This window comes from Pteropus medius, unplaced genomic scaffold (genome assembly GCF_902729225.1).
Source record: "Pteropus medius unplaced genomic scaffold, Ma_sr-lr_union100, whole genome shotgun sequence".
Taxonomy (NCBI): domain Eukaryota; kingdom Metazoa; phylum Chordata; class Mammalia; order Chiroptera; family Pteropodidae; genus Pteropus; species Pteropus medius.
In genome coordinates this window covers 20,045,351-20,068,935 of record NW_024346667.1, presented here as the reverse complement: position 1 = coordinate 20,068,935, position 23,585 = coordinate 20,045,351, and the positions used below count along the sequence as shown (strand labels likewise).

The 23,585-nt window shown below is 45.2% G+C and overlaps 1 protein-coding gene across 1 annotated transcript in view; it reads right to left on the bottom strand.

Moving 5' to 3' along the window:
• Positions 1-23,585, bottom strand: part of PTK2B (protein tyrosine kinase 2 beta) — a 108,680-nt gene that overhangs the window by 34,623 nt on the left and 50,472 nt on the right. Inside the window, exon 2 of the mRNA XM_039875786.1 lies at positions 14,518-14,755. Coding sequence (XP_039731720.1) covers positions 14,518-14,718 — 201 coding nt within the window. The 5' untranslated portion in view covers positions 14,719-14,755. The remainder of the gene's footprint in view (positions 1-14,517; positions 14,756-23,585) is intronic.

Genomic DNA, 23,585 nt, shown 5'->3' with positions numbered 1-23,585 from the left:
CCACTACAGGTGACAGAAAGAGCACTCGCTCACTTTCGAGTCACACAAACCCAGGGTCTGACCCCAGTCCTGAGATATACTTTGAGTATGACAAACGCCCTGAGCCACGGTCTCCTTCGTGCTATCCCCACCCTTGTCACGTGAAGCTGCAGAATGGGTCCTTCATTCAAGCCATCAGCAATGATCTAGACATCCTCACTCTGCAAAGCGTTGTTAGGAGCCCCGTGAGGCCACAGACCCCTCACCTCGGGGAGCTTTTATTTAGTGGGTGGAACGAAGAAAGTAGCTCAAATCGAGGGGGTCTTAGAGTGGGGTAGGGAATCAGTTTACAAGAAGGAAAAAACGTCGAGGTTTGACATGATCTCACTGCGGAGGCTTTCAGATCAGCCCGCCGCCTCCTTCATCCTTTATCGCCTCTTCCCAAATCTTCACACAGCTTCTCAAGCAAATGGTGGGAGCAGCAAAATCAGCTCTCTGCCCACAGCCCCTAGATTGTCATTAATGAGTCAATATTTCTTTCTCTATTAATAAATCGCTTTTTAAAAACAACAGTATGTCTACCTACTCACTAAATTGCCCTTTGTAACATGATAGGAAGGAAGAAAAAGCTGTCTTAATTCTATCAGTTGCTATTTAGATAAGACCAAGATTCTTTTCCTGCTACAGAAAAACCTTTACTTCCACCTAAAACCTTTACTTCCGCCTACATGAAGGTTACTGAAAAGCAGGCCCTCAGACTGCCCATGGCTCACAGCTTCTGATACTTTCTTGCAAACAGTGAGATATCTAGCTTTTCTTTCTGCTTGGCTACCATCGATTTATTTGCTTTAACAAATAGTGTGAAGACCCCAAACAGCCTTTGCCTCTCTCCCTATTCTCTGACATTTCTCTTATAGGTCAGAAACAAAGAAAGGATAGGACTGGATGATTGTCCCTTTGTCCAGGATAATTTCTTTCCCAAAAGAAAAAGTTCACCCAAGCAATTAATTACTCAATCCACTTACTCTCTCCTTTATTGGTACTTGGTCACATTTTTTTCCATTAGAAATTGATTTTTGTGTATAGCATGAGGTATGGCTTAAAATTAATTTGCTTTCACAAGGATGTCTAACATTAGGTGACTATATTTGTGGAGCTGTATCTCTTCTCTTTTTCTGTCCCTTTGATCTAATAGTCTATCCTTGTCCCTCGGTCACATTTTATAACTTCTTTAGTAATCTCTGTAATCTCACGATTTTCTTAGGTTTATCTTTTTTTTTTTAAACAAAACAAAACAAAACAAAACAAAACAAAACTAATCTTCTGCTTTCCTGAACTTACGAAACATATTTCATGTTAGTGGCTGGGTTTTAGAAACATCATGACAACTGAGACCCCCACCACCCTCCATCGGAATTGGCCACGCCTTGCCGAAAGTCACACCTCTTACTGGAGGCAGCTTGCACCTAGCGACTGGTCACTTCGGGAGTGTAAAAGCCCATCCGTCCTTTCATCCCAGTTTGGGACAGCTCTGCTGGGCCATCCCCGCTCCAGAGCTTCCTGAGGTGTGACAACATGAAAGCCCAACTTCTCCCTCTGGCGGTCCTATGGTTCTCACCCCCTAGGTGAGTTTCGCAAGGGTATTCATGACACACTCTGTGCATGCAAACCTCCTTCTCAGGGTCTGCTTTTCTGGACTCCGACTTGAGGTACTGGCCTTCAAATTGCTTTCTAGGCTTGCTCTAACTCCCTCTCCTTACTTTTCGCTTTGTGAAGACAAAATGCTCCTCTTTTTAGAGATAACTGAATTTAAAATTTCAATGAATTGAAGCCTTAATTAGAAAAAAGTATTGCCTGAATTCTACTTAAAAAGATGTCAGTTTGAGGACATTTTGAAACAGGTGGCTTTTGTTGAAAACCCTCATTGGCTCCTTACTTTCTTCATGCTAGGATACGGCCCAAACCCCTCAGTGTGAGGCAGAGAAGATCTTTTGGAATTTCCCTCCGTCTCATCTCTCACTCTCACCATGCTGTGCTCTGAGCTCCAGCCTCCCAGATTTACTCTCTTTCTTCTCCAAGCACAGCATGGTTCCCTCTTCCTCCTGTCCTCTCATCCTGGTGAGTTGCCAGTTAGCACCGTGAGGTCCTTTGGGAAGCCCTTCCTGAGTCACCGTGAAGGGTTTGTTCCCTCCCCTGGATTCCCAAAGACCTCTGCACATACATTTAGTAAGATAACTGTTCTGGGTTGGATTCTGTCTCTCTAAAAAAGATATGTCGAAGTCCTATAAGCCAGCATCTTAGAAATATGATCTTTACAGACTAATAAAGTTAAAATGAAGTCACTAGGGTGGGCCCTTATCCAATATGACTGATGTCCTTATAAAAAGGAAAAAACCTGAACATGGAGGGAGCCACGCGCACAGGGAGAATGTCACGTGAAGACGGAGGATTTGAGAGCCGCATTTATGAGCCAAGAAATGTTAAAGATTGCCAGCAAACCACCAGCAGCTAGGAAGAGACAAGGAAGGATCGATCCTTCTATAGCATTCAGAGGGAGCATGGCCCTCTGGCCACTTTGATCTTGAACTTCTAGCCACCAGAACTGCGAGACAATGAATTTCTGCTGTTTTGAGCCACCCCATTGTGGTCTTTTGTTATGGCATCCCTAAGAAACTAACACAGACATTTAGCAAGTAGAACTAAAACAACACTTTATGGTTTTCTTTCTATCCTTTCAAATCAAGGTCAGAAGCCAAACCTCATATATAATATTATCCCTGATTCCAAACCCAGTGCCTGGCATAGAGAGGATCCTTAAACACTTGGAGAAATGAACAGTGGCCAACTCTCTGGATAACAAGTTGGTGTTATGAAGGATACTGATCTCGTGAAAAACGTTCACGAGATCAGGTGTGTGGGGACTAACAACGCCACAGGCTTTGTGGTCAACAGGATTTGGGCACCTAACCTCCATTTCCTCATCTGTAAAGTGGGGAACATACCCCTTCCTTTATGGGATTTTGGGTGGGATTAGATAATATGTGGTGTAAATAAAAAGAACAGATATTAATTTATAAGCACGTGACACGGTCGTCCCCCCTCCATCTTCTAAGGGGCTTCCGTGTGTCACTCAACTCTTGGACTTCCTGCTTCTATTAAAATGGGATATATAGGATATAAAATCATATACAAAATAAGACAGTGATGGAAGCAGAAACAAACAAATCCAGAATGAAATATATCGAAATGTAAACAGTGTTGTCTTGGGGTACTGTAATTATACACATGTATATTTTTATTCTTCTGGGTTTCCTGTGTTTGAATTTCTGTACGTAATGTAGTAGTTAAGGGAAGGACCTCAGAGTCAGAAACTGTTTCATCTCTGATGTGCTTTGTGACTTTGGGCAAATTAACTTCTCTGCTTTGTTCTCCCCTTCTGTAAAATGTGAAAATATTCCTATCTCATAGAGTTCTTGAATGGATTAAATGAAATGATATAGGTAAAGAACTTAGCATAGTACCCGGGGCATAGTAGTGTTAAATAAAATGGATCATTATTATTGAATGACCATGTGTTCATTTTTATATACTATTTGATTTGATTTGATAATATTTTATTGAGGATTTTTGCATCTATGTTTATTAGAGATACTGGTTTCTAGTTTTCCTTTCATGTACATCATTCATATACTTATTTTATAATTGTAAAAAAATGTCTTTAAAAATAAACATTTAAGTTTAGCTATTATAATAGGCTTGGTTTTGCAAATTAGGGGTAAATAATTCATAGTGAAATGATAGGAGCAAATATCATCTTTCAACTTGAGACAAATACTATAGCTTATGCCTATGTGCTTGGCTCACATGCTATCAGGTGGGGATCTCACACCCTACTGATAGGCTTAGCTTTTTAAGAGATGAATAAACTCCCTGTAAAATATAGAACTCTAAAATTAAAATGCTGACAAGACAGTAAACATCACAGGGCCAAAGAGAAAAAGAATGGCCAAATTCACTCAGGTCTTAATGAAAGTTTAATAGATATATTGCCTCCTAGATCCTAGAAGCTCATATGTGAAAGCAGACCTCACCGATGTAGCCACAAAAATAAAATCTACAATTCTACAGATACTCAAACATCAAATGTTTATTCGGCTCACAAAGCTTAGGCTGGAATTGTAGAGCCTTAAGTAAATTTAGAAATCACTTAATTTGACTCTGTTTTTAAACAAAGAGACCCAGGGAGGTCAAGTGACTTGGCCAAGGATATACAGGGAAGTCTATTTTAAACCAGCTGAAATTCTCTTAACCCTCCTACACGTCCTCATTTATGAATGCCAATCTTCCCTCCAGTCAACTTCCAATTTTGTCTTTATATCAAGTAATCCAAGAGATTACTGGTCTCATTCCAGTACTCTCTAGGCATCAGTTCATTCATTTGTTCATTCGTTCATTCTGCAAACATCAACTGTGTATCTATTTTGTGTTAGGCTCTATATAGGCATTGGGGATGCAGCGGTGAACAAGACACAGCCTCTACTCTCTAGGAGAGCAGTTCTGTTTAGAGATTGACAAGAGGCAGTGGCTATGCAGCCTGTCAATCACTAAGATGGGGAAAATGAGACCGCTATGGCACCATCTTCAACCACCTCATGTCCATCTACAGACTTCCTCTTTCCTTCTGTCCCATCCAGCCCTCTCCTGTCACCCTTTCATAGACCCTTGCTGACTCAGTATCTTGTGGTTCTCAGACTCTGTTACCAATGACTTCATACCCCAGGGACTCCACCATCTACGTGATTGCTGATCATCCTTCCCCAGAGAGTGTGAGACAGATGGGTGTCCTGCAGACAGACAGGGTCCTGCATGTCCTTTGAGGCAGTGATGGGTCTCAGAACCCCTGAGATTCTAATTCAGTAAATTTGGGATGGGACTTGAACATTTAGTATTTTAGAAACTCTCCAATGACTCAGATCATCTGCCTCATCTGGGAAGACTGACATAGTGATTACACGAACCCATGCATCTGCCTGCCCTATGCACCACACTTCTTAGGTAATTGCTGCCACAGACCCAAGATGCCACTCCCTGTACACACCAGGTCAATCAGAAATTCTTTCCTGCTGGAATTTGGAAATGAGACATGGAATTCTAGTCAGCCTCTGCTGGCTTTATAACTGGAATCCATCTACCCATCCAATATCCATCCATTCATCAACTATCCATCCATCTTTAAATAATTTCTCATCAATGAATTTAGCAAATTAGGAGAACAAAAGGGAAGTTCCCTCTCATGGGGCTTATTTTCTATTAGAGAATAAACAATAAACAAATAAGTATAATAACACCTCTGATAAGTGCTAAGAGGACACACAAAGCCAGTAAGGGCACCAGGGGGCTGCTATTTTACATGAGTTGGCCAGCAAAGTCCTCTCTACTAAAGGAACATTTGCATAGATCCCCAAAGGAAGCAAGGGAGAGAGAAGTGGCCTTGTGGGGGAAGAGTCTTCCAGGCAAAGGGATCAGAGAGCACAGAAGCTCCATAATGGGTATCTGTGAGGCCTCGGTGTGTTTGGTGCATTTGAGTGACTATGAAGAGGCCAGTGGGGCAGTGGGGGAAAGGGCATGAAGGAAAGTGATAAGAGAAAAGGTCAGGGAGGGCTAGGCCAGGCTTGGCAAATGTTTTCTGTAAAGGGTCAGGTAGTAAATATTTTAGGCTTTGTGGCCATATGGCTTCTGTCACAACTACTCAACTCTGCTGTTATAGCTCAAAAGCAGCCATAGATAATACACAAGCAAGTGAACGTGGCTGTGTTCCAATAAAACTTTATTCACAACAATGGTGGTGGGCCATATTTGGCCTGCAGGCCATTGCTTGCTGACCTTTATTGTAGGCCAAGGTAAGGACTTTGGATTTTGAGTGAGACAGGCAGCCATTGGAGTGTTTAAAGTAGAACAGTGATCTGATCTAAGCTATACCTCAAATATATCCCTCTAGCTGACCTGTGTTTTGAAAATTCACCATGGCTGCTACCTATAGAATGAACTGCAGGGGGACAAGGGCAGAAGCAGTTAGGAGGTGAGAGGTAAGATATTCTGATGATCTGTACCAGGCTAGAGGCAGAGGAGGTGGTGAAAGGAAGTGGTCAGAATCTGGATATGTTTTGATGGTAGCACTGACAAGATTTCATGACAGATTAAATACAAAGTGTGAGAGAAAAAGAATTCAGGAATGACCCTGAGGTCTCTAGCCTGAGACACAATGAACTGTGAGAACAGAGCTGCTATCAATGGAGCTGGGAAAGACTGGAAGAGAAGTAGAGCTTTAGGAGAGGATTATGAGGAGTTTGATTCTTCACGTAGAAGTTAGACATCCCATGGAGATGGCAGACAGGTGGATGTGTGAGCTGAAGTTGTGGGAGGAGATTGGAATCAGTATCATAAATTCGAGGTCCATTGGTTAAAATTAGAATTTTAAGCTATGTGACTAGATGAGATCACCTGAGGAGTGACAAGGCACCAGCATGTGGCATCACAGAGCCTGACAGCGTCACAGGAAACATCACTCCAGGGTACAAGCAGGCTACAGGATACCTGGCAACTGAGAATCCTCAGCAACAGTGTGGAAAAGAGATAGACTTTCATCAGCCCGTGCTCCCTGGTCATTTCCTGACACTTAGCCTTGCTTCAGTGTAGGTGTGCATATGTGTGCAGAGTGCTCGTGCTCACCGGCATACTGTATACACGGATCTGTGCCCATCTGAATGGGGGCACCAGAAACAAACACTGTGATCCTAACTGAGGGCTGCCATGCGCTGAATGGTGGCCCCTAAAAGATATGTCCGTGCCCTAACCCTTGGAACCTTTGATGCGACCTTATTTGGAAAAAGGGTCTTTGCAGATAAATTAAGGATCTCAAGATGAGATCATTCTGGACTATCTGAGTGGCTCCTAAATCTAATGATGTGTCCTTATAAAAAGCACCCAGGGAGACACACAGAGAGAAGGGGAGAGAGGGATGTGAAGACAGAGGCAGAGATTAGAGTTGTGCAGCTGTCAGCCAAGGAAGCCTGGAGCCACCAGAAGCTGGAAGAGGCAAGGGAGGACCCTCCCTTAGAGCCTTCGGAAGGAGCACAGCCTGCCAGCCTCTCCACGTGAGACATCCAGCCTCCGGAACCGTGAGAGAATACGTTTCTGTTGTTTTAAGCCACCATGTTTCTGGTAATTTGTTACAGCAGCTCTAGGAAACAAATACAATAGCTACACATGTTATGAGTTCTCAACATACCTAAGGGATAATTTTTTAAAAGTGATGAATAAAATCATAAAAGTTAGCATGACTTGTTCCACTGTGGAAACATTCATTTTGATGCAATAAAAACCTCTATCTAACAAGGACATTCAGCAATACAAATGCCAGATTAAAAATAGAAATGTAAGCACAGGCACCTGACTGCTAATTTGTCGATATAATAAACAGATCAATAAAGAGAGGCGCAGAGAGCTCTGTGTGTTTGCCTCGTGCTCCCCACTGCAGGTGCCTGCGGGTAGGTGCGCTGACATGGTGAGCACACACAGGAAATGGGGAGGGGGTGCAGAAAGGAGGGGGCCTTCGTGAATGTACTTCTTTTTATATCACTGTGAGTCTCTGTGGTATCGGTTTGTGGTTTCCTGGCTGAACCCCTCCCTCTCAGGTTTTCAGGGACTGTTCTCATGTATAAGAGGCTGGTCTCATGTGGCTTCTTATTGTCTTTAGGGTAACCTTTCTTTTAGAAATGGCAACTTTGCAGCACAGGTAATCATGCCTTCCCTTCCTCTCACACCTCAACCTTGTGGTCTTGCCCCTAGACACATATGAAGGACGGTAGCAGGGACTGTTCTGGAAACGAAGAACCTGAGCGGATGAATCGTGGGCTGGAGACTTTTCCTCTGATCACACAGAACAGCTGGCCCTGCGCCTTTGTTCGGGCGGCCATAACAGAGCACCAGAGACTGGGTGGCCTAAATGACATTTATTTCTCACAGTTTGAGAGGCTGTGAAGTCTCAGATCGAGGTGCCAGCAGATCTGGCTCTTGGTGAGGGCACTCACTCTTCCTGGTTTGTGGACAGCCACCTTCTCACTTGCCCTCACGTGGCAAGGAGAGAGATCTGGTCTCTTCATCTTCTTACGAGGACACTAATCCCATCATGGGAGCCCTCATAACCTTATCTAAACCTAATCGCCTTCCACAAGCCCCACTTCCTGATGCTATCACACTGGGAGCTAGGGCTTCAACATATGAATTTGGGGTTGGGTGACACAAACATACAGTCCATAACATCCTATGTCTAGTTAAGCGATAGGTTTAAACTTGAAACTAACTGGTATGATTGGCTGATGAGTTACAGGAAAGAATGATCACAATTTCTGAAATCTGCCTCTCTGGGAATATTGTGGAATGTATCGTGTGACCACTGAATTTACAGGAGAGGGCAGTGAGTACAAGCATGGGCAGAGCAGGCTGCATTTGGGATTGGACTCTGCCCTCCTCACACATCAGGCTAGCAGTACCTGCCAGCTAACCCTGCAGGCTGGGAGGCCTGCTGTGATGGAGGGGACACACCTGGACCTGGCTGGAGGGCACAGAATGTCTCAGTCTGTGTTCCTCCCAGGGATGTAAATGCAGATTCTAAGTGGGTAATGCTTCAAGACAAAACAAAGATGAATGCTGAATGTGGCTTTTCAGCATGGTAGAGTATGGCTAACAAGAGGGTCTTGGATGTGGGGGCCATGCCTGCACCCTCAGACAAGTGCCTATTTTTCTGCTTAAGATCCTCCTGTATGAGACACAGATGGTCCAGTGATGGACAGAGATGGGCCCATGTGGAGAGTGGGTCAGCCAGAGAAGGAAAACGCCATGGGCCAGCAAGTCAGGGTGAGGCAGAGAGAGGAACGAATGTTGCACTCAGAAGTAGGTGACCATACAATTTATTCTCCGACTCATAATGCTCTTAAGATCGGAAGGGGCACTGTCAAAAGTCTTCCTGGGCAGTGCGTAAACTAGAACTGTCTGAGACAAATCAGGATATATGCTCAACCTACACAACTTACCCCAGAAGAGAGTGAGAGAAGAGGAGCAGGAGGAAGGAGAGGTGGGGGGTAGGGAGGGAGTGAGGGAGGGAGAGAATAGAAATGAGAGAGGCGGTAAGAGTCAGAGAGACGCCCTGTGTGGGCACGTCTAGGTGGCACTCTGCTAGTTGTTTACAAAGTGTTATCTTAACCCCTTTCCCAGACAAGCAAATTAGCATGTTAGAGAAATATATAATAATATAAGCCTCCACTTGCTCCAGAGATTCAGAGCTTCCAAACAAACACAATTTCTAATGAATATCAAACGAAAGAAATGGAAAATCAAGAAGAGCAAAATGCATTTCTCATTTGGCACGTTGCTCAGTTCTCTTCAACACCTGTCTGATTTCTTTTGGGTCCTAAGTACAAAGGCCAGTGTTTATTCACACAGCTTTTAGCAGAACAGACAAAGCATCATGAGGTTATTACATTCGCACAGAAAGAAGTTGAGAATAAAAAGAAAAAGGTGAAATCAGCGAGTATGCATGGAGTAACTATGTTCTGGAAATGTGCTACCACATGGACGGTGCCAGGGCGATTCTCAGTCACTTCTCTTTGGTCAGACACAGCTGGACGGTGGGAGGGGAGAGTCTTAGGCAGGGAAACTGGACTCAGCGTCCACAAACAGGCCCTGAATAGCAAAGCTGTTGTTCCTCGACGTTTGGGCTGAGCAATTTTGTATCCCATGCTCGCACGGAACCTCTCTTCCTGTCAGAGTACTTGCCTCCACTTGTAAAGGTTCATTCATTAGCGTGAGTCTACGTCAGGTTCACCCTTGGCCTGGAAGGCCCATGAAAGCCTGGAGTGCATCTGTGTTTTGGGCCATGATGATATTCCCCAGGTCATAACAAGCATGGTACAGATACATAGGAATGGATGATGAAATTATTCAGGACTCTTTCTTAATGATCTCACCTACAGCCATGGTTTCAACTACCACGCAGAGGCTGACAACACTCAAATGTCTATCTCCAGCCCAGTTCTCTCCTCCAGAATCATGTATCAAACAGTCTACTTAACATTTTCATGTGAAAATGTTAGAGCATCTCAAGTGCACGTGAAAGCTCCAACAATGAACATGTGAACTCCCTAGTCCCCAATTAGTTTCTCCTCAAGTGTTCATCTTAGGGAGTGAGACTCTGTCTACCTGAACCAGGGCTGCCAGTCTCAACACCTCCCTCTTCTCCGTTTCTCCATCTCCTGCTCATCAACAAAACTTTTCATTTCCATCTCCTAAATTCTCCGGATTACAATTACTCCTCTCCATAGACCACGGTGGTTAAGGGTGCAGGTTCTGAAAGTGGGTTTGTTGGGTTTGAAAATAGTCTCCACCACTTGCTAGCAATTTGCATAACTCCTCTAGATCTTATTTCCTTATATACAAAATAGAGATGATAGCTACATGGTTCATAGGGTTCTTTTGAGAAGTCAATAGGAGAATGCATATGCTGTGCTTTCAAAAGTGCTAGCTATCATCACCACTACCACTTACACCTTCAGCAGGAGCGCTACCATCCCACCATCATCATCACCATCACCACCATCATCGTCGTCACCACCGTCACCATCAACACCATCACAAACATTATTATCACCACCATCATTACCATCAACATTATCATCACCATGGCTACAATCTTAATCTAAGCTCCATTACCTCTCACCTGAATCACTGCAATAGCCACCTTACATCTCCCCATATCCATCCGAGCCTTCCTCCAATCTATTTTCCACTATGTAACCCAAGTGATCTTTTAAAAATGCAATGTCATGTCATTCAAATGCTTAAACCATATCAGTGACTTCCCACAAGAGATGGGGTGAAATCCAAAATCGTTAATCTGGCTCAAATCGCCAAACTTCGCTATTCTTTAGCCTCAAACCTGCCATGTGCCTTCCCACTTCGGAACCTTCACGCACGCTGTTCCCTCTGCCAGGAACACTGTTTCTCTTGCCTTCTCCTCTTTCCTTCTCTCCATAATCATAACCTCCCTGAAATATTGCTTATACTCATTGTCTCCACTCTCCAACCCACTGCACAATGGCTTCTGCCCCCGTCTTCCACTGAAACTGTCTGGCAAAGGTCATTATGGAACCCATTCCTGAGGCCAATGAACCTATTTTCAGCCTTAACTGACTTGACCTTTCTGAGTGTCTGACACTGCTAACCACTCTTTCCTCAGTCTCCTTTGCCTTTGTCTCCCCTGCCTATTTTTTTGGTTCTTTTCATCATTCTCTGGATGATTCATCATTTCCCTTCATTTGCTTCTCTTTCTCTACCAGACCCTAGAAGTTGATTGCCCATGGTTTCCTAATTGGAACTCTCTTTCTCTCGCTCCGTTCTTTCTCTGTGGGTGATCCAATTCATTTGCATGGTATCCATTGCATAATGACTCCCAAATCCTCATCTCTAGGTCCTTTATCCCTCCTGAGCTCCAGGCCCACGTTCTTCCATGTGGGTGTTTCATACACACAACACATGTAAAGCTAAAATCTCAGAACGCCTTTTCTTTCTCTGTTGGTAGCTCAATGAATGGTACCAACACACATTCAGTTGCTCAAGCAAAAACTTGAGTCATCCTTGTCTCCTTCCTTTCTCTCCCTCCCTACAGTTGTTAATCATCAAATTCTGTTGACTCTGCCTTCTTAGATGCTCTCAGATTTGTTCACTTGTCTTTGTTCTCAATGCCATTTCCTTTCTTCGCTCAGGCTCTCATCATTTCCCACCTGCAATGTGGCCACAGCTTCCTAATCCATCTTCCTTTCACTGGCCTTTGCACAATCTGTACCACTGTCAGAGTTTAGGGAAAAGAGAACTAGTGGTCCAACTTTTAAAAGAAGGATTTCTTAGGCAATTAAGCAATATTTTACTTAATGAAACATCCTTTCTGCATCCTTTTCTTAGTGATCCATCAAGCATATCTGTGTATTCAAGGTTCTGAGAAGTCCTGTTGTAAAGAAATCTGTTCCGAATTGTATAAATAAGTATTCCTCAAACTTCTTTGACCATAAAACCCCTCCTCCAGGACACACTTCTTAACATCTTACAGGATATTATGTACTGTTTCAAAACGCAAATCTGATCGTCTTCTCTATTTGAAAATATGACAGATAAGTGTATAAACACTAAAAGAAGACAGTTTGAACTTTATTCTATGGGCAATTAGAAACCCTTGAAGATTCCTAAGCCAAGTAACAACCTAATACCCTTATAATCAATAGCTTCTAATGACCGAGCTTCTACTATATGTAGGTGCTTCTCATCTATCATCTCTAATCCTTACAACAAATAAGGCCACACGTGGGCATGATCCCCAAGTGAGGAGACCGAAACCAGCTTGGTTAAGTCCTGGGTCTAAGGCCATATAACCAATATTGGGGGAGCATCATCTGGCTCAAGGTCTAGGTGGCTTTAAAGCCATGGCTGTTTGCAATAAATAGGTGGCGTTTTGCCTGCAGGACAGATTGGAAACAAGAAGAACCAGGAGGCTTGGACATAAATTCTTGGGCCACCACTTCTTTTTTATTCTTCTCCACCTCTGTTCTCATATTCCTCCAGATAATGCCTCTGTGCTAGCCGCTCCTCTTAAACTTGGGTCTCATTGCCCTTGGTGTAGATCTGTTGTATATTCTCCCCTTAAGCACTCAGCAAGACATCAGATGGCTCTAGCAAAGCCTCTCCCATGCTTAAAATCTGTGTGTTTCTCCCTAATGGCTGAACAGCTCCAAATTCCTCAGCCTGGTAGTCTAGGCCTTCCCTTATTTGCCACCAACTTTTCCTTTCTGATCTTGACTTTGGACACTTTTCTAAATACAACCTATGCTCTAGCCTAACCAAGCTACTCACAGTTCAGCAGCCTCCCTGCCTTTGTTCTTGCTGTTCCCTCCTCACAGAAAGCCCTCTGCTCTCCTCCTCAGTGCTGCTGCTTCAAATCTACCTATCCTTGAGGTCTCTTTTCACTGTGACTCCACAGAACACATCCTGATCCAGGCCAACCAGATACTTTCAGATTTTCAACGCAAAAGAGCAGGGGCGTGCCCCCAAATTTAGAGATCTGGTTAACTTCTGAAAATTACACTAATGAAACCTACAGTGAATGGCATCAGGTATCTGCGAAGATGAAAAATCCCAAAAGAAGACTCAAGAAATAGTTAAGGAGATAACAAAAACACCATTCTGGAAGATGGCGCCCAGAGTTTGCTCTCAGGACACAATTGCACCCACAGATCTGGAACCATGAGATGAGCAAGCAAAACCCGAATCAAAATCAGTCAAGGAAACAGAGGAATAACCAAATCATAATCAATTGTGATAACTGGCCAAGGCAGTGACCTAATCAATTACATTCTGCTCTGGTGTATTGAAGCATAGCATGTGCTGTAATAGATGGAAAGCAGCCAAGGAGACAGACATGTACAGGCTGCTGCCAGCGCTAAGCAGAAGAGACACTCACTGAGTTTGGGGGATACTGCCTTTTAGAATGGGGGAAGGATTGCTAACAAAAGGATTGGAGATAGTTCATCCGGCTTTCTCCGGCCTGGTTAGTTATCCCGAAAGTCCCCTGATTCCTTTGTTTGAATTACCAACTCACCAAGAAACCTTTTGAGAACCAATTTGGCTTTTTTTTTGCATTATCAGAAAGGAATATTCTGGGCAGTGGAAAGAGAGGTCCTCATTATATCATCAGGCTGTTGGGAGGATTCAGTGAGATAATGTATGTAGAGGAATTGATCCAGGCTATCCACAGTAATAAATAAATACAGGTGTTTAAAATCAATCAATATATTGTGACTCTGCTTCTGATGACAATTTCTTATACATTTAAGGTGAACTGGCTACCTGGTGTCTAGGTGCCCTGATGATGGTGGGCACTTGGACTTCCAAAACAGATTCTGTGACCCTGGATGAGAATGAGCCAATTGAAATATTGCTTTAGAAAGGGCCTGCCAACCATCCACCCGGTCTAGGGCACCTCTAATTCAGTATCATCCTCTAAATGTCCCACCAATTTCCATGTCTAAGCACCCAGAACATCTTATACAATTTTTGTTCAATTTTCAAAGCCTTCACTTACCTATCGAATTCCAGCTCCACCAGAATATAAATAAACTCTTTGCAGGTGGGGGCTCTTATGTCCCTTGTCGCTACTCAAATATCATAAATATTTAATGAGTTGAATCAAAGACCAAGTAAATACATGACCTGAGGTTCAAAATAAGGCTATAAAATCTGCCTTCAGGCTACTGAGGAAGTAGTAGCCTGGCAAGGAGGCCTGGAGCTACAAGCTGAGAATTTCTCTCCTGGTGTCCCCACCCCACGGGCAGATATAAGAGGGCCTGTTAGGCTGAAGAAGGGCCGCTCAGCTGCCCAGGAAGGCAACAGAGAGACAGATGAATGGAAGGAGCAGGCACCACCCAGCACACTCACCCGGATCTCAGTCTGCACAGTGCATTTAACCAGTTTGAAGTTCTTCCCAGGATTGAAGCTGTTGCTATAGAAGCAGACCTTGAGTATCCGCACGTCTTCCTTTTCCACGTCTACTGGCACCACCATGGGCTCTGGGGGGCCTTCCGGCCGCCGTAACGTGCCCACCTTCACTCGGCTCAGGGGCTCGGACACCCCAGACATCCTCTCAGAGGGCAGCTAGGACCAGCACATCGCAGTCCTGTGGAGACAGCAGAGGGACAGCCCTGAAGCGAGTCTGTGTAGACCCATATGCCTCACCCCCGAGGGACAGCACCCACCAAACTGAGGCCCACACAAACAACGCATTCTCCCATTCCCAAAAACTTCCCTTAAAGGCATCGGGATTTATTGACTGGGGGAAGCTGAAGCACAAAGGAACAGTTTGCATAAATACCCGGGTATCAAACCCAGACTTGGAACTCCCAGGCTGTGAGCTCTCTCTTCTAGAAGCCCCCTCTCTCCATTCCTTTTCTCCTCCCACACTGGCTCCTAGGCAAGGGGCCCACACTTTGCAAGCACAGCTGTGAGAGGAGGCGGCCACAGCATGGTTCCAAGGCACAGCTGAGCAGAAAAAGTGAGGAGAAGGACAGGAGAAAATAGCAGGAGGAAGCAGGGACAAGGAGAAAAACTGAGAAGAAACAGAACTGGAGAATGGGTGGCCTGGAGGGCACCAGAACAGAGAAGGCAGGAAAGGGCCCAGGTCGGGGCCCAGGGTATCGGCTGATGGCTTGGTCTGCCCCCTCCCAAAGCCACTGAACTTTCTGGGCCAGAAGACTCAGTCTCACAGAAACTCAATGAACAGCACATCATTCACTGCATACAGAAGAATTCAAGAGGAACAGCATTCAAGCAGCCCAATTTGGAAGGTCTTTCTGCTGGGCCCTTAGAAAGCCCACCCAGTTCTGATGACAGTTTGGTTGACACTCATATGGACAATTAGAATCCTAAGAATCTTTACTTCACCCTGAATCTCAGCAAAATTGGTCCTCCTGATTCAACACAACCCTGCTGGCTTTACTCCCTTCTGGTCTAAAGCAGGAGTGCCCGAAGGAAGCAGTAGAAGTTCTATACTCAGACCGGTGGTGTCAGTCTCGGCTCCACACTAGGATCCCATGGGAAGGTTTTAAGAAAGCCTAAATCCAGGCCCTGTGTTTGAAGATTGCCACTGAGTTGGTCTGTGGGGAGGCCTGGAGTTGATATTTCAAAGTTTCTAAGGATTTTTCCAATATTCAGCCTGGGGTGGGAACCACTGTTCTAGACTAAGCTTTGCTCTCATCCTGAACCCATCCTTACGGAAAGATATCTCCCTTCCAACAAGACAATGGGATTTTAGAGGGACATTCCTAGGACAGGAGTTGGGAGCAAAAGGAAAGAGTTGCAAATATTACAATGCAAATGTGGAATCAGTTTAGATGTGGAATCAAAGTCTGTGTTTGTGCATTCACACTCTGCTGGGCACTAGAAAGGAAGACACAATCATTAGCTTCAAAGTCATTCCTCTCAAAAAGCCAGTGTGTATTATGAGACATGAAAGAGATGCTGTGAGGATGAAGGAAGGAGCAGGGTATGTCCCTTCCACCGGGGGCAGGCAGACTACAGGCAGGGCACCAGACTGAGTCGACAGGGCAGCTAGAATTTGGGACGAGACAGGTAGAGAAAAGAATATCCAGTCTGCTTCATCTAATATGAATATTCTAGAAGTATCCATGCATTCTCAACAAATATCTACTAAGTGTGTCCTGTGTGCCAACACTCTGCTATGTACTGGGCACGTACCTCAGTTTCCCAGGATCCTCAATAAGGAATCCAGAAGAAGTGGCTTGCGAAGAAATCCACTAGAGGAGTGGGAAATGTGTGACAGGGAAGGGAAGACAGCCAAAGGAGGGTTATCGACTGAGTTATCATCACTTGGGCAACTGCAGCATAATTCTGCAGAACTACCTCTCCCAGGGAGGAAGAGGCCTGGGCATGCATACACCACTTCTTACAGGCGTCGTTCCCGTGGTTCAGCCAGTTCTCCATAAGAGCAGAATGGACTTGGGAGGCAGAGAAAGTCCTCAGGCACAAAGATGCAGATGCTGGCAGGTAGAAGAAAGCAGGAAAATACTGAAATGGTAAGGCCCAAGGGGATATCAGAGTGGACAATGACAGCTTTGCTACAGGATATGAAGATGACACAAGGGTGTCTTGCCCCTAAAGAGCTTATACTCGTAGAGACAAACCTTTATTTACATACAGGTAAGTAAATAACACACATAGATCAGGATCTACTGTGTCTACTGAGCCAGGGGCCCCATGGCCCCTGGGCATCTGTTTGTATAAACTAACTTTCAGGCGGGGGTTTCATGAGGCGGCTTTGCGAAACAGGTGTCTAAGATAGGAAGGAAGTGGAGTGGCATATGGCGTCTGTTCCCAGGGACTAGATCCTACTAATGGAAGCCAGAGGACCTACATTCCAAAGGCCATTTGGAAACCAGGGGCACAGTCAGTGCTTTCATGTTGGCCAGTGGCGACATGGACTCAGAGCTGGAAAGAAGGGCATTATACCCCACATCTCAGGTTACACCCCATGGCTTCTGGGCATCCACAATGAAGGGATGGTGCTATGCCCCCTGGCCCAGGCAACATTCTCACCCAAAAGGTGCCAGTGCCAGCAAGGACACAGGAGACACCCCAAAGATTCCCGGAAGTATCAGGAAAGAGTTTGAGAGAGAATATTAAATGCAAGAGATCTGGCTGGTGCAATCTAGGAAACTCCATTTTCACACATTATGAGTGTCACTGGCTAAAGGAAAGAGCAAAGGAATAAGCCCTCCCTGAAAGGCAGGACATAAGAGCCTGGGACAGAGAGTAGGGCAAAGTCTGGTGGTAGTGGTGGTGGTGGTGGTGGAGGGTGTTAGACCCCCACAGGGCTTTTACACTTGTGCAGCTACAGCCAATAGTACAGTGAAATGTGTTGCCTTTAAACTTGAGAGGTCAAGAGGATATAAACACGTAAGGAGGATATGGAGCAACAGGAACTCTCACTCATTGCTGGTGCAAACTCGGGAAGACAGTAGTACAATTTCTTACAAAACTAAACGTACCCTTATCATACAATCAAGCAATCATGCTTCTCAGCATTTACCCGAAGGAGTTGAAAACTTTTGTCCACACAGAAACCTGCACATGGTTGTTTACAGAAGCTTTATTCATAACTGCCCCAACTCGGAAGCAACCAATATGTCCTTCAGAAGGCGAATGGATAAATAAACTATGGTACATCCATAAATAAACTATGGAATATTATTCACTACTAAAAAGATATGCCCTATTAAGGCATGAAAAGACATGGAGGATCCTTAAATACATATAACTAAGTGAAAGAAGCTAATCTGAAAAGGCTGGATACTCTGTGATTCTAACTGTATGACATTGTGGAACAGGCATAACTATGGAGACAGTTAAAAGATCAGCAGTTGCCAAGGTTTGGGGAAAAGAGGGATGAATAGGGAAAGCACAGAGGATTTTTAGGACAATGAAAATACTCTGTATGATACTGTAATGGTGGATACACGCCATCGCACATTTGTCCAAACTTATAGAATGTACAGCACCAAGAGCAAACCCTAATGTAACCTATGGGTTTTGAGTGACGTGTCAGTGCAGGTTCATCAGCTGTAACAAATGTACCACTCTGGTGGCGGATATCAGTATGGGAAAGGCTGTGCGGGTGTGGGGGCAATGAGGTACGCAGGAAATGTCTGTACCTTCCTCTCAGTTTTTGCTACGCTCCTAAAACTGTTCTAAAAAATAAAGTCTATCAAGAAAAAAATGGAACGCTGAGAAACCACAGACTGAGAGTTGGCCCCCGTGCCCAGCCTGACTGGGCACTTGTCTAGCCCACTTGGGAGCCAGCCCTACCCCCACACTGACCGAAGAGAAATATTCATAGTCTGCACCTGACCGAGCATGGCCCACCCAGACTGATGCCTGGAGGATACTGCTTCCTCATCTTCATCAGTCTTCCCTGGCCCTTGAAGGAGCTGTCATTCACAGTAGTCAACATGGCTCCAGTCAAAATATTTTAGAAAAGACATTTCAGTCACCCAGGATTTTCCTTTACCTTCAGCCTGATGCAAGTATCTCAGGTCTGTCTTTAGTCCCGTGGAGCAGTAACCTTGGGCTATTTATTTCCAAAATACTTACAATTAAAAAACTTTAAAAGAAACCTAAGTGCTTTGCACAACAGTCCTGGGAGATGGGTATGGATGATAATACCTATTTACAAATAAGAAAACATATTCAAAAAGGTTTAAGCTATCTGTCCAGGGTTCATGCTTCTTAAATAGCAAACTTGGATCCCAAAGCAGCTTAGAATCCAAGTTCAAAGTATTTTCCACTTTCAAACCTGACTTTGAAGAAGGTAGTACCTCTTGATTCTACTGAGGTTGGCACAAACTCCATGCAAGAAGAAATTGCTTATCCCACCACTGAATATCCCCAGTCTGTGAAGAACACTGAGCATTAACCCTTCCCAAGCTAGGACTTGGTCATGTGATCCCCAAATCCTCTGACTCTCAACTTGTGAGCCAAAAGCTCTGCCCCTTTCTCCAGTCCAGACCTGGACCTCAGACTGGCAGTCCCTGCTCCCTGCACCCTGGCCTGTCCCAGACCCCATGAGCAGTGTCAGAGGAGAGAATGTCCCAACACACTAGCAAAAATCCTGGCTCTGAGCCATTGTGGGCTCCAGCTTGCCTTCCAACCCCCAGATCTGCCCAAGTCAACATCAAAGAATAACAAACACAAGGAAATGGGCTCAAATTAAAACAGGAAAAGTTTTGATTGGCTATAAGAATGTCTTGGCCCAAACCGGCAAAGTGTACTAAGGGAGGCTGTATAATCTCTGAGTCCCTTAAGTCTTCAGGAAGAAAATAAATGACACTCTTCCTGAATGGCAAGACATTTACCTGCCTGAAGGAGGGGGGACTGAAGCAGGATTCAAGTCTCTTCAGGGCGTCTGTACCTGGCATGGGAAAGATGTCAGGGTTACAGGGGTCGATATCCCAGAAAAATATAATCTTATACTTGAGGACACTGGAGTGTTATGTTACGTCTTACTGAACACATTCTGTGTGCCAGGGAGTTTATGTAGACAATCTCTGAGTCTCTAGAAAAATTCTACAGGATAGGCAGTGTTAGCCTTAGACCTTAGGAGAGGACACTGAGGCCTAGAGAGGTGACCTTGTCTAGACCACACATCTGGTAAGTGGTGAAGTCTGAAGGATACCATGTTGCCTAACTCGGAAGTCCATCGTGAGTAACATCCCACACTTGTGTGGCATGGCAGCCCCGAGGACACGAGTTTTCAACCCAGGTTTGATGAGTCAGATGTGTGTGCACCTTCTCTCTGACATCATGCCACCTTCCTGACTAATAGTCCCTTTTCCACGCTCCCCCAAATCTTGGGCAAAACTTTCAATTCTCAACACAATGCATTTTACCCTTGGAACTCTCAGCATCTGCTCTCACATCTGGTTTCCCAAGCTTCAATGTCAATCGCCAAAGACCAGAGGGCTGGTGTCATGGCTGTCCTGCCACCGTGAATAGGAGTGAGTGCCCAGCTCTGCCACTGATCAGTTCTGATGCCTTGAGACATCAGGGCCAGATGAATCAGAGTCCCCAAACAGCAGCTGGTAGGTAGATGATGGCCTCTGATAGTTCCTCATGTCCATGGCAAAAAGTGAAAAATAAGGACGCTGTAGAGAATTCATTACGAATCTCAATGTACCCCATTTGAAGGGCAGTCTTTTATTCTAACAGTATGTCTTCTTACACTTTGGGGGGTTTCCAATACCTCATATACTTATGAAATGACAAGGGCAGTCTTTGGTAATTGACAGCAAAGCTTGACCTCTCTGGGAACCAGAAGTGAGAGAGACACTGGGAGCCGGAGGCTAAAGTGCACTGTCTCCAGGATCAAATGTTCTGCCACTTACCAGTGGTGTGATCTGGACAAGCCATCTCACTAGGCCTAGGTTTCTTCTCTTGAGGCTTGAGGCCAACATTACCTATCCTTCAGAATTGTCTGGAGAATCAGAGATTACTTATGTCAACCCTCTGGCACATGTATTTTTTTTTAAGGTCTGTGACTTGGCAGAAGAAAGAATCAGAAAGCCAATACTAGCCCCTACTTGTAAAAAATTAAACTGGCCAGTAAGTCCAGGATCAGGTGGTTGTGGCAGCCGCTTCTGTCTTCAGTGCTCTGAGGCTGCCTTTCTGCCAATACCCGCCTGCCTCCATCTATCTGCCTACCTCAAAAGATCACCACTATGTCTTAGTCTTTGCTCACACGTAGGGCCATCATCTGTCCTTAGAACACTACAGAAGCATGGAAAGAAGCCTCACGGGAGACTTGAAAACGCCAGCCCTTTGGATCTCACAGAAGCCAGAATGTCACAAGACATACTTTATTTCCACTCTGTCTCTGAGTCACTTCCTCTTGCCAGTTTCCACATCAACAGAATGGGGAACACATGGCTTTCCTCTGCAAAGGCCTGCTGAGAGCAGCCATTTAACTAATTGGCAGTGACCTTGCAGTCTCGGGGAGCCAGGCCTGTGTTTCTGGGCAAGCTGGGTCCTCCCCAGCCCAAGCCCTTTCAGCCCCCCAGTTCCCTCACCAGCATTCTGTCTGCTCCAGGGCTGCCTAATCCATCATTTGACTAATCCCTTCTCCTCCTCTCCAGGCATCCCTCCCTATTACCTTGCAAAAGAAGGAACCAGAAAGGTTGTGATTTAGCTATAATTCAATGTAATTCAAAAACATTTATTGAGACTCTATCACACTTTCAGCCTTCCACCCCCACACACATTATCTACACAGGATCATTCTGTTGCCAGTATCCGCCAACCTGGAGGCCAGCTGACTTGGGGCTGGCTCTCGGGGGGCAGGAGGGGAGCAACCAGGATGCCTTACCTGTCCTTCTTTGTTAACAGAACCTCTGTTCTCTTCACTAGTTCAAGGACTCTGACCCCTGCAACTGGGCAGATTTTTCTTACCTCCTTTGTGACCTCTGGGCTCCACTGCTTCCCCAGTTCTTCAAAAGTTCACCCACCTTACTCCTTATTTGCCAGTTCATGAGTGATTTTGACTGACCTGTTTTTCTCTCCTTCCTTCTTTCCTTCTCCCTCCCTCTCTCCCTCCCCACTCCTTCCCTCCCTCCCTCCCTCCTTCCCGATTCTCCCTTTCTCCACCTTCCCACCCCTACCTCCCCCATCCTTTCCTCCTCCCGCCCCCCATGTCTCCAGCGGCACACCAGATTCTGGACATACCAAGAGAAACAGAGGAGGGAAGAAGGTCCCTGTCCACCAAAGACTCATAACCAGTAGAGGAAAAAGATGAAAACAAAACAGCCAGAGCATGATATGGGCTCTAATAGGGTCTAAGCTTGGTGCCAGAGGAGCACAGACAAGGACTTGTAGGGGCCTGGGAAACTCCGGCAAAGGCGACAGAGCAAGATGGGGAAACCACATGAAGGGACATAAAGCCGGCAAGGAGGGTGGTAAGGAGTTGTTGGGAAATGAGACGAGACAGTGGCAACATGCTAAGGAATCTGAACTTCGCCCTGTGGAAAAGCAGATTTTCATTTTAAAAACTTAAGTTCTGGCCCCAAGCGGAAGCGCAGGCATGAGCCAGGAGGCAGCGGGAGCAGTTTGGATGAGGCTCTGGCACGTGTTTCACAACTGGCAATCCGGGGAAGAGACGACTTGATTTGTAGCATTTGCCAACATCTCTGGTGTAAATGCTTCCATCATGGCTGACGTGAGCTACCGATGTGACCTCACTGAAAGCGGCTTGGGGAGAAACAGATGCTGCTGGCTTGTGAGAGCTGCTTCCAGCGCGCCCCAGGGGAGGGCACCAAATTTCAGAGTCACCTGCTGCAAGCCTGCCTCTGACCCGGATAGCGCCTGGTCCCAGAAGCAGTATCACCACACAGCACTTCAGGACAGTGAGAGTCAAGGGGCACAGAGCACAGAACTGAAGATACATACACATCTTCCTCCAAGGAGCTTCCGTTACTCTCCAGTCTTCTAAAAGTCGTAATTTTCAAAACCACACTCTGTCATCTCTTACCCCAAACTAAATTCTCCAACCTTTCCACTGCGAGTCACAGTCTCTGACTTTTCCTTCTCTTCCAGCCTTCAACCTCAGCGAATCTCACTTCCCTATCTGTGTACATTACAGAGTTGGCTGTTGAGCGGGGAACTTTGGTACTATGACAAATCGATGCTGCAGTTGGGTGGTTAGCTGACTTCTCCCCAACTTTCTTGAAAGGTTAATGAGGAGGCCAGATGACAAGGTCGTAAATTTGTAATTGGTCAAATGGTTTTTCCCCACGGGTGCTGATCAAGTGTCTGTATTAACCTAAGGACTGTTGTTTTAATTGGCCCTTGTTCTCACCTTTTAATTTGGCATTAAGGAGTTTGTGGTTATCAGATAAGAAGCACCATGTCTAGCACAGGACTGGGAGAGATCATGACTTTTATTACAGGCCTCCAATGACCCCGGAATCTACACAGGCCGGCAAGACACACCAAGGGTAACAAAATGCAACTGGTGAAATGGGATAAATGTGAAGTTCTTCATATAGATTAAAAACAAAAATTTCTCCAGTCTGGGATGAGAAAGGTGTGGTTTAGCAACAACATGGATTAAAAAAAAAAAAAAAATGGGGCTTAAGCTAACTGTGAACTCACTGTTAATCACTGTGATATGGCTGCCAAAAAAGTTCATGCAGTGTTAGGGTTACCAGCACATTCCTAAGATGAGGACCATGATTTCCCTCAGGGCTCTGCATAGAGGTGACCACATCTACACCCAGCCAGCCCAGGGCCTGGTGGTTGGAGAGGCTATGCTCTAGGGTGAGGACATTCAAAGCCTTTGGAGCCTGGAGACCTTGTCACATGATGCAGACCCCAAAAGCTAAAGGGAGAAGGGAGTCCTGAGAAGTGATGATGGGATTGGTGGTTTCAAATGGTTTTAGGGCTGC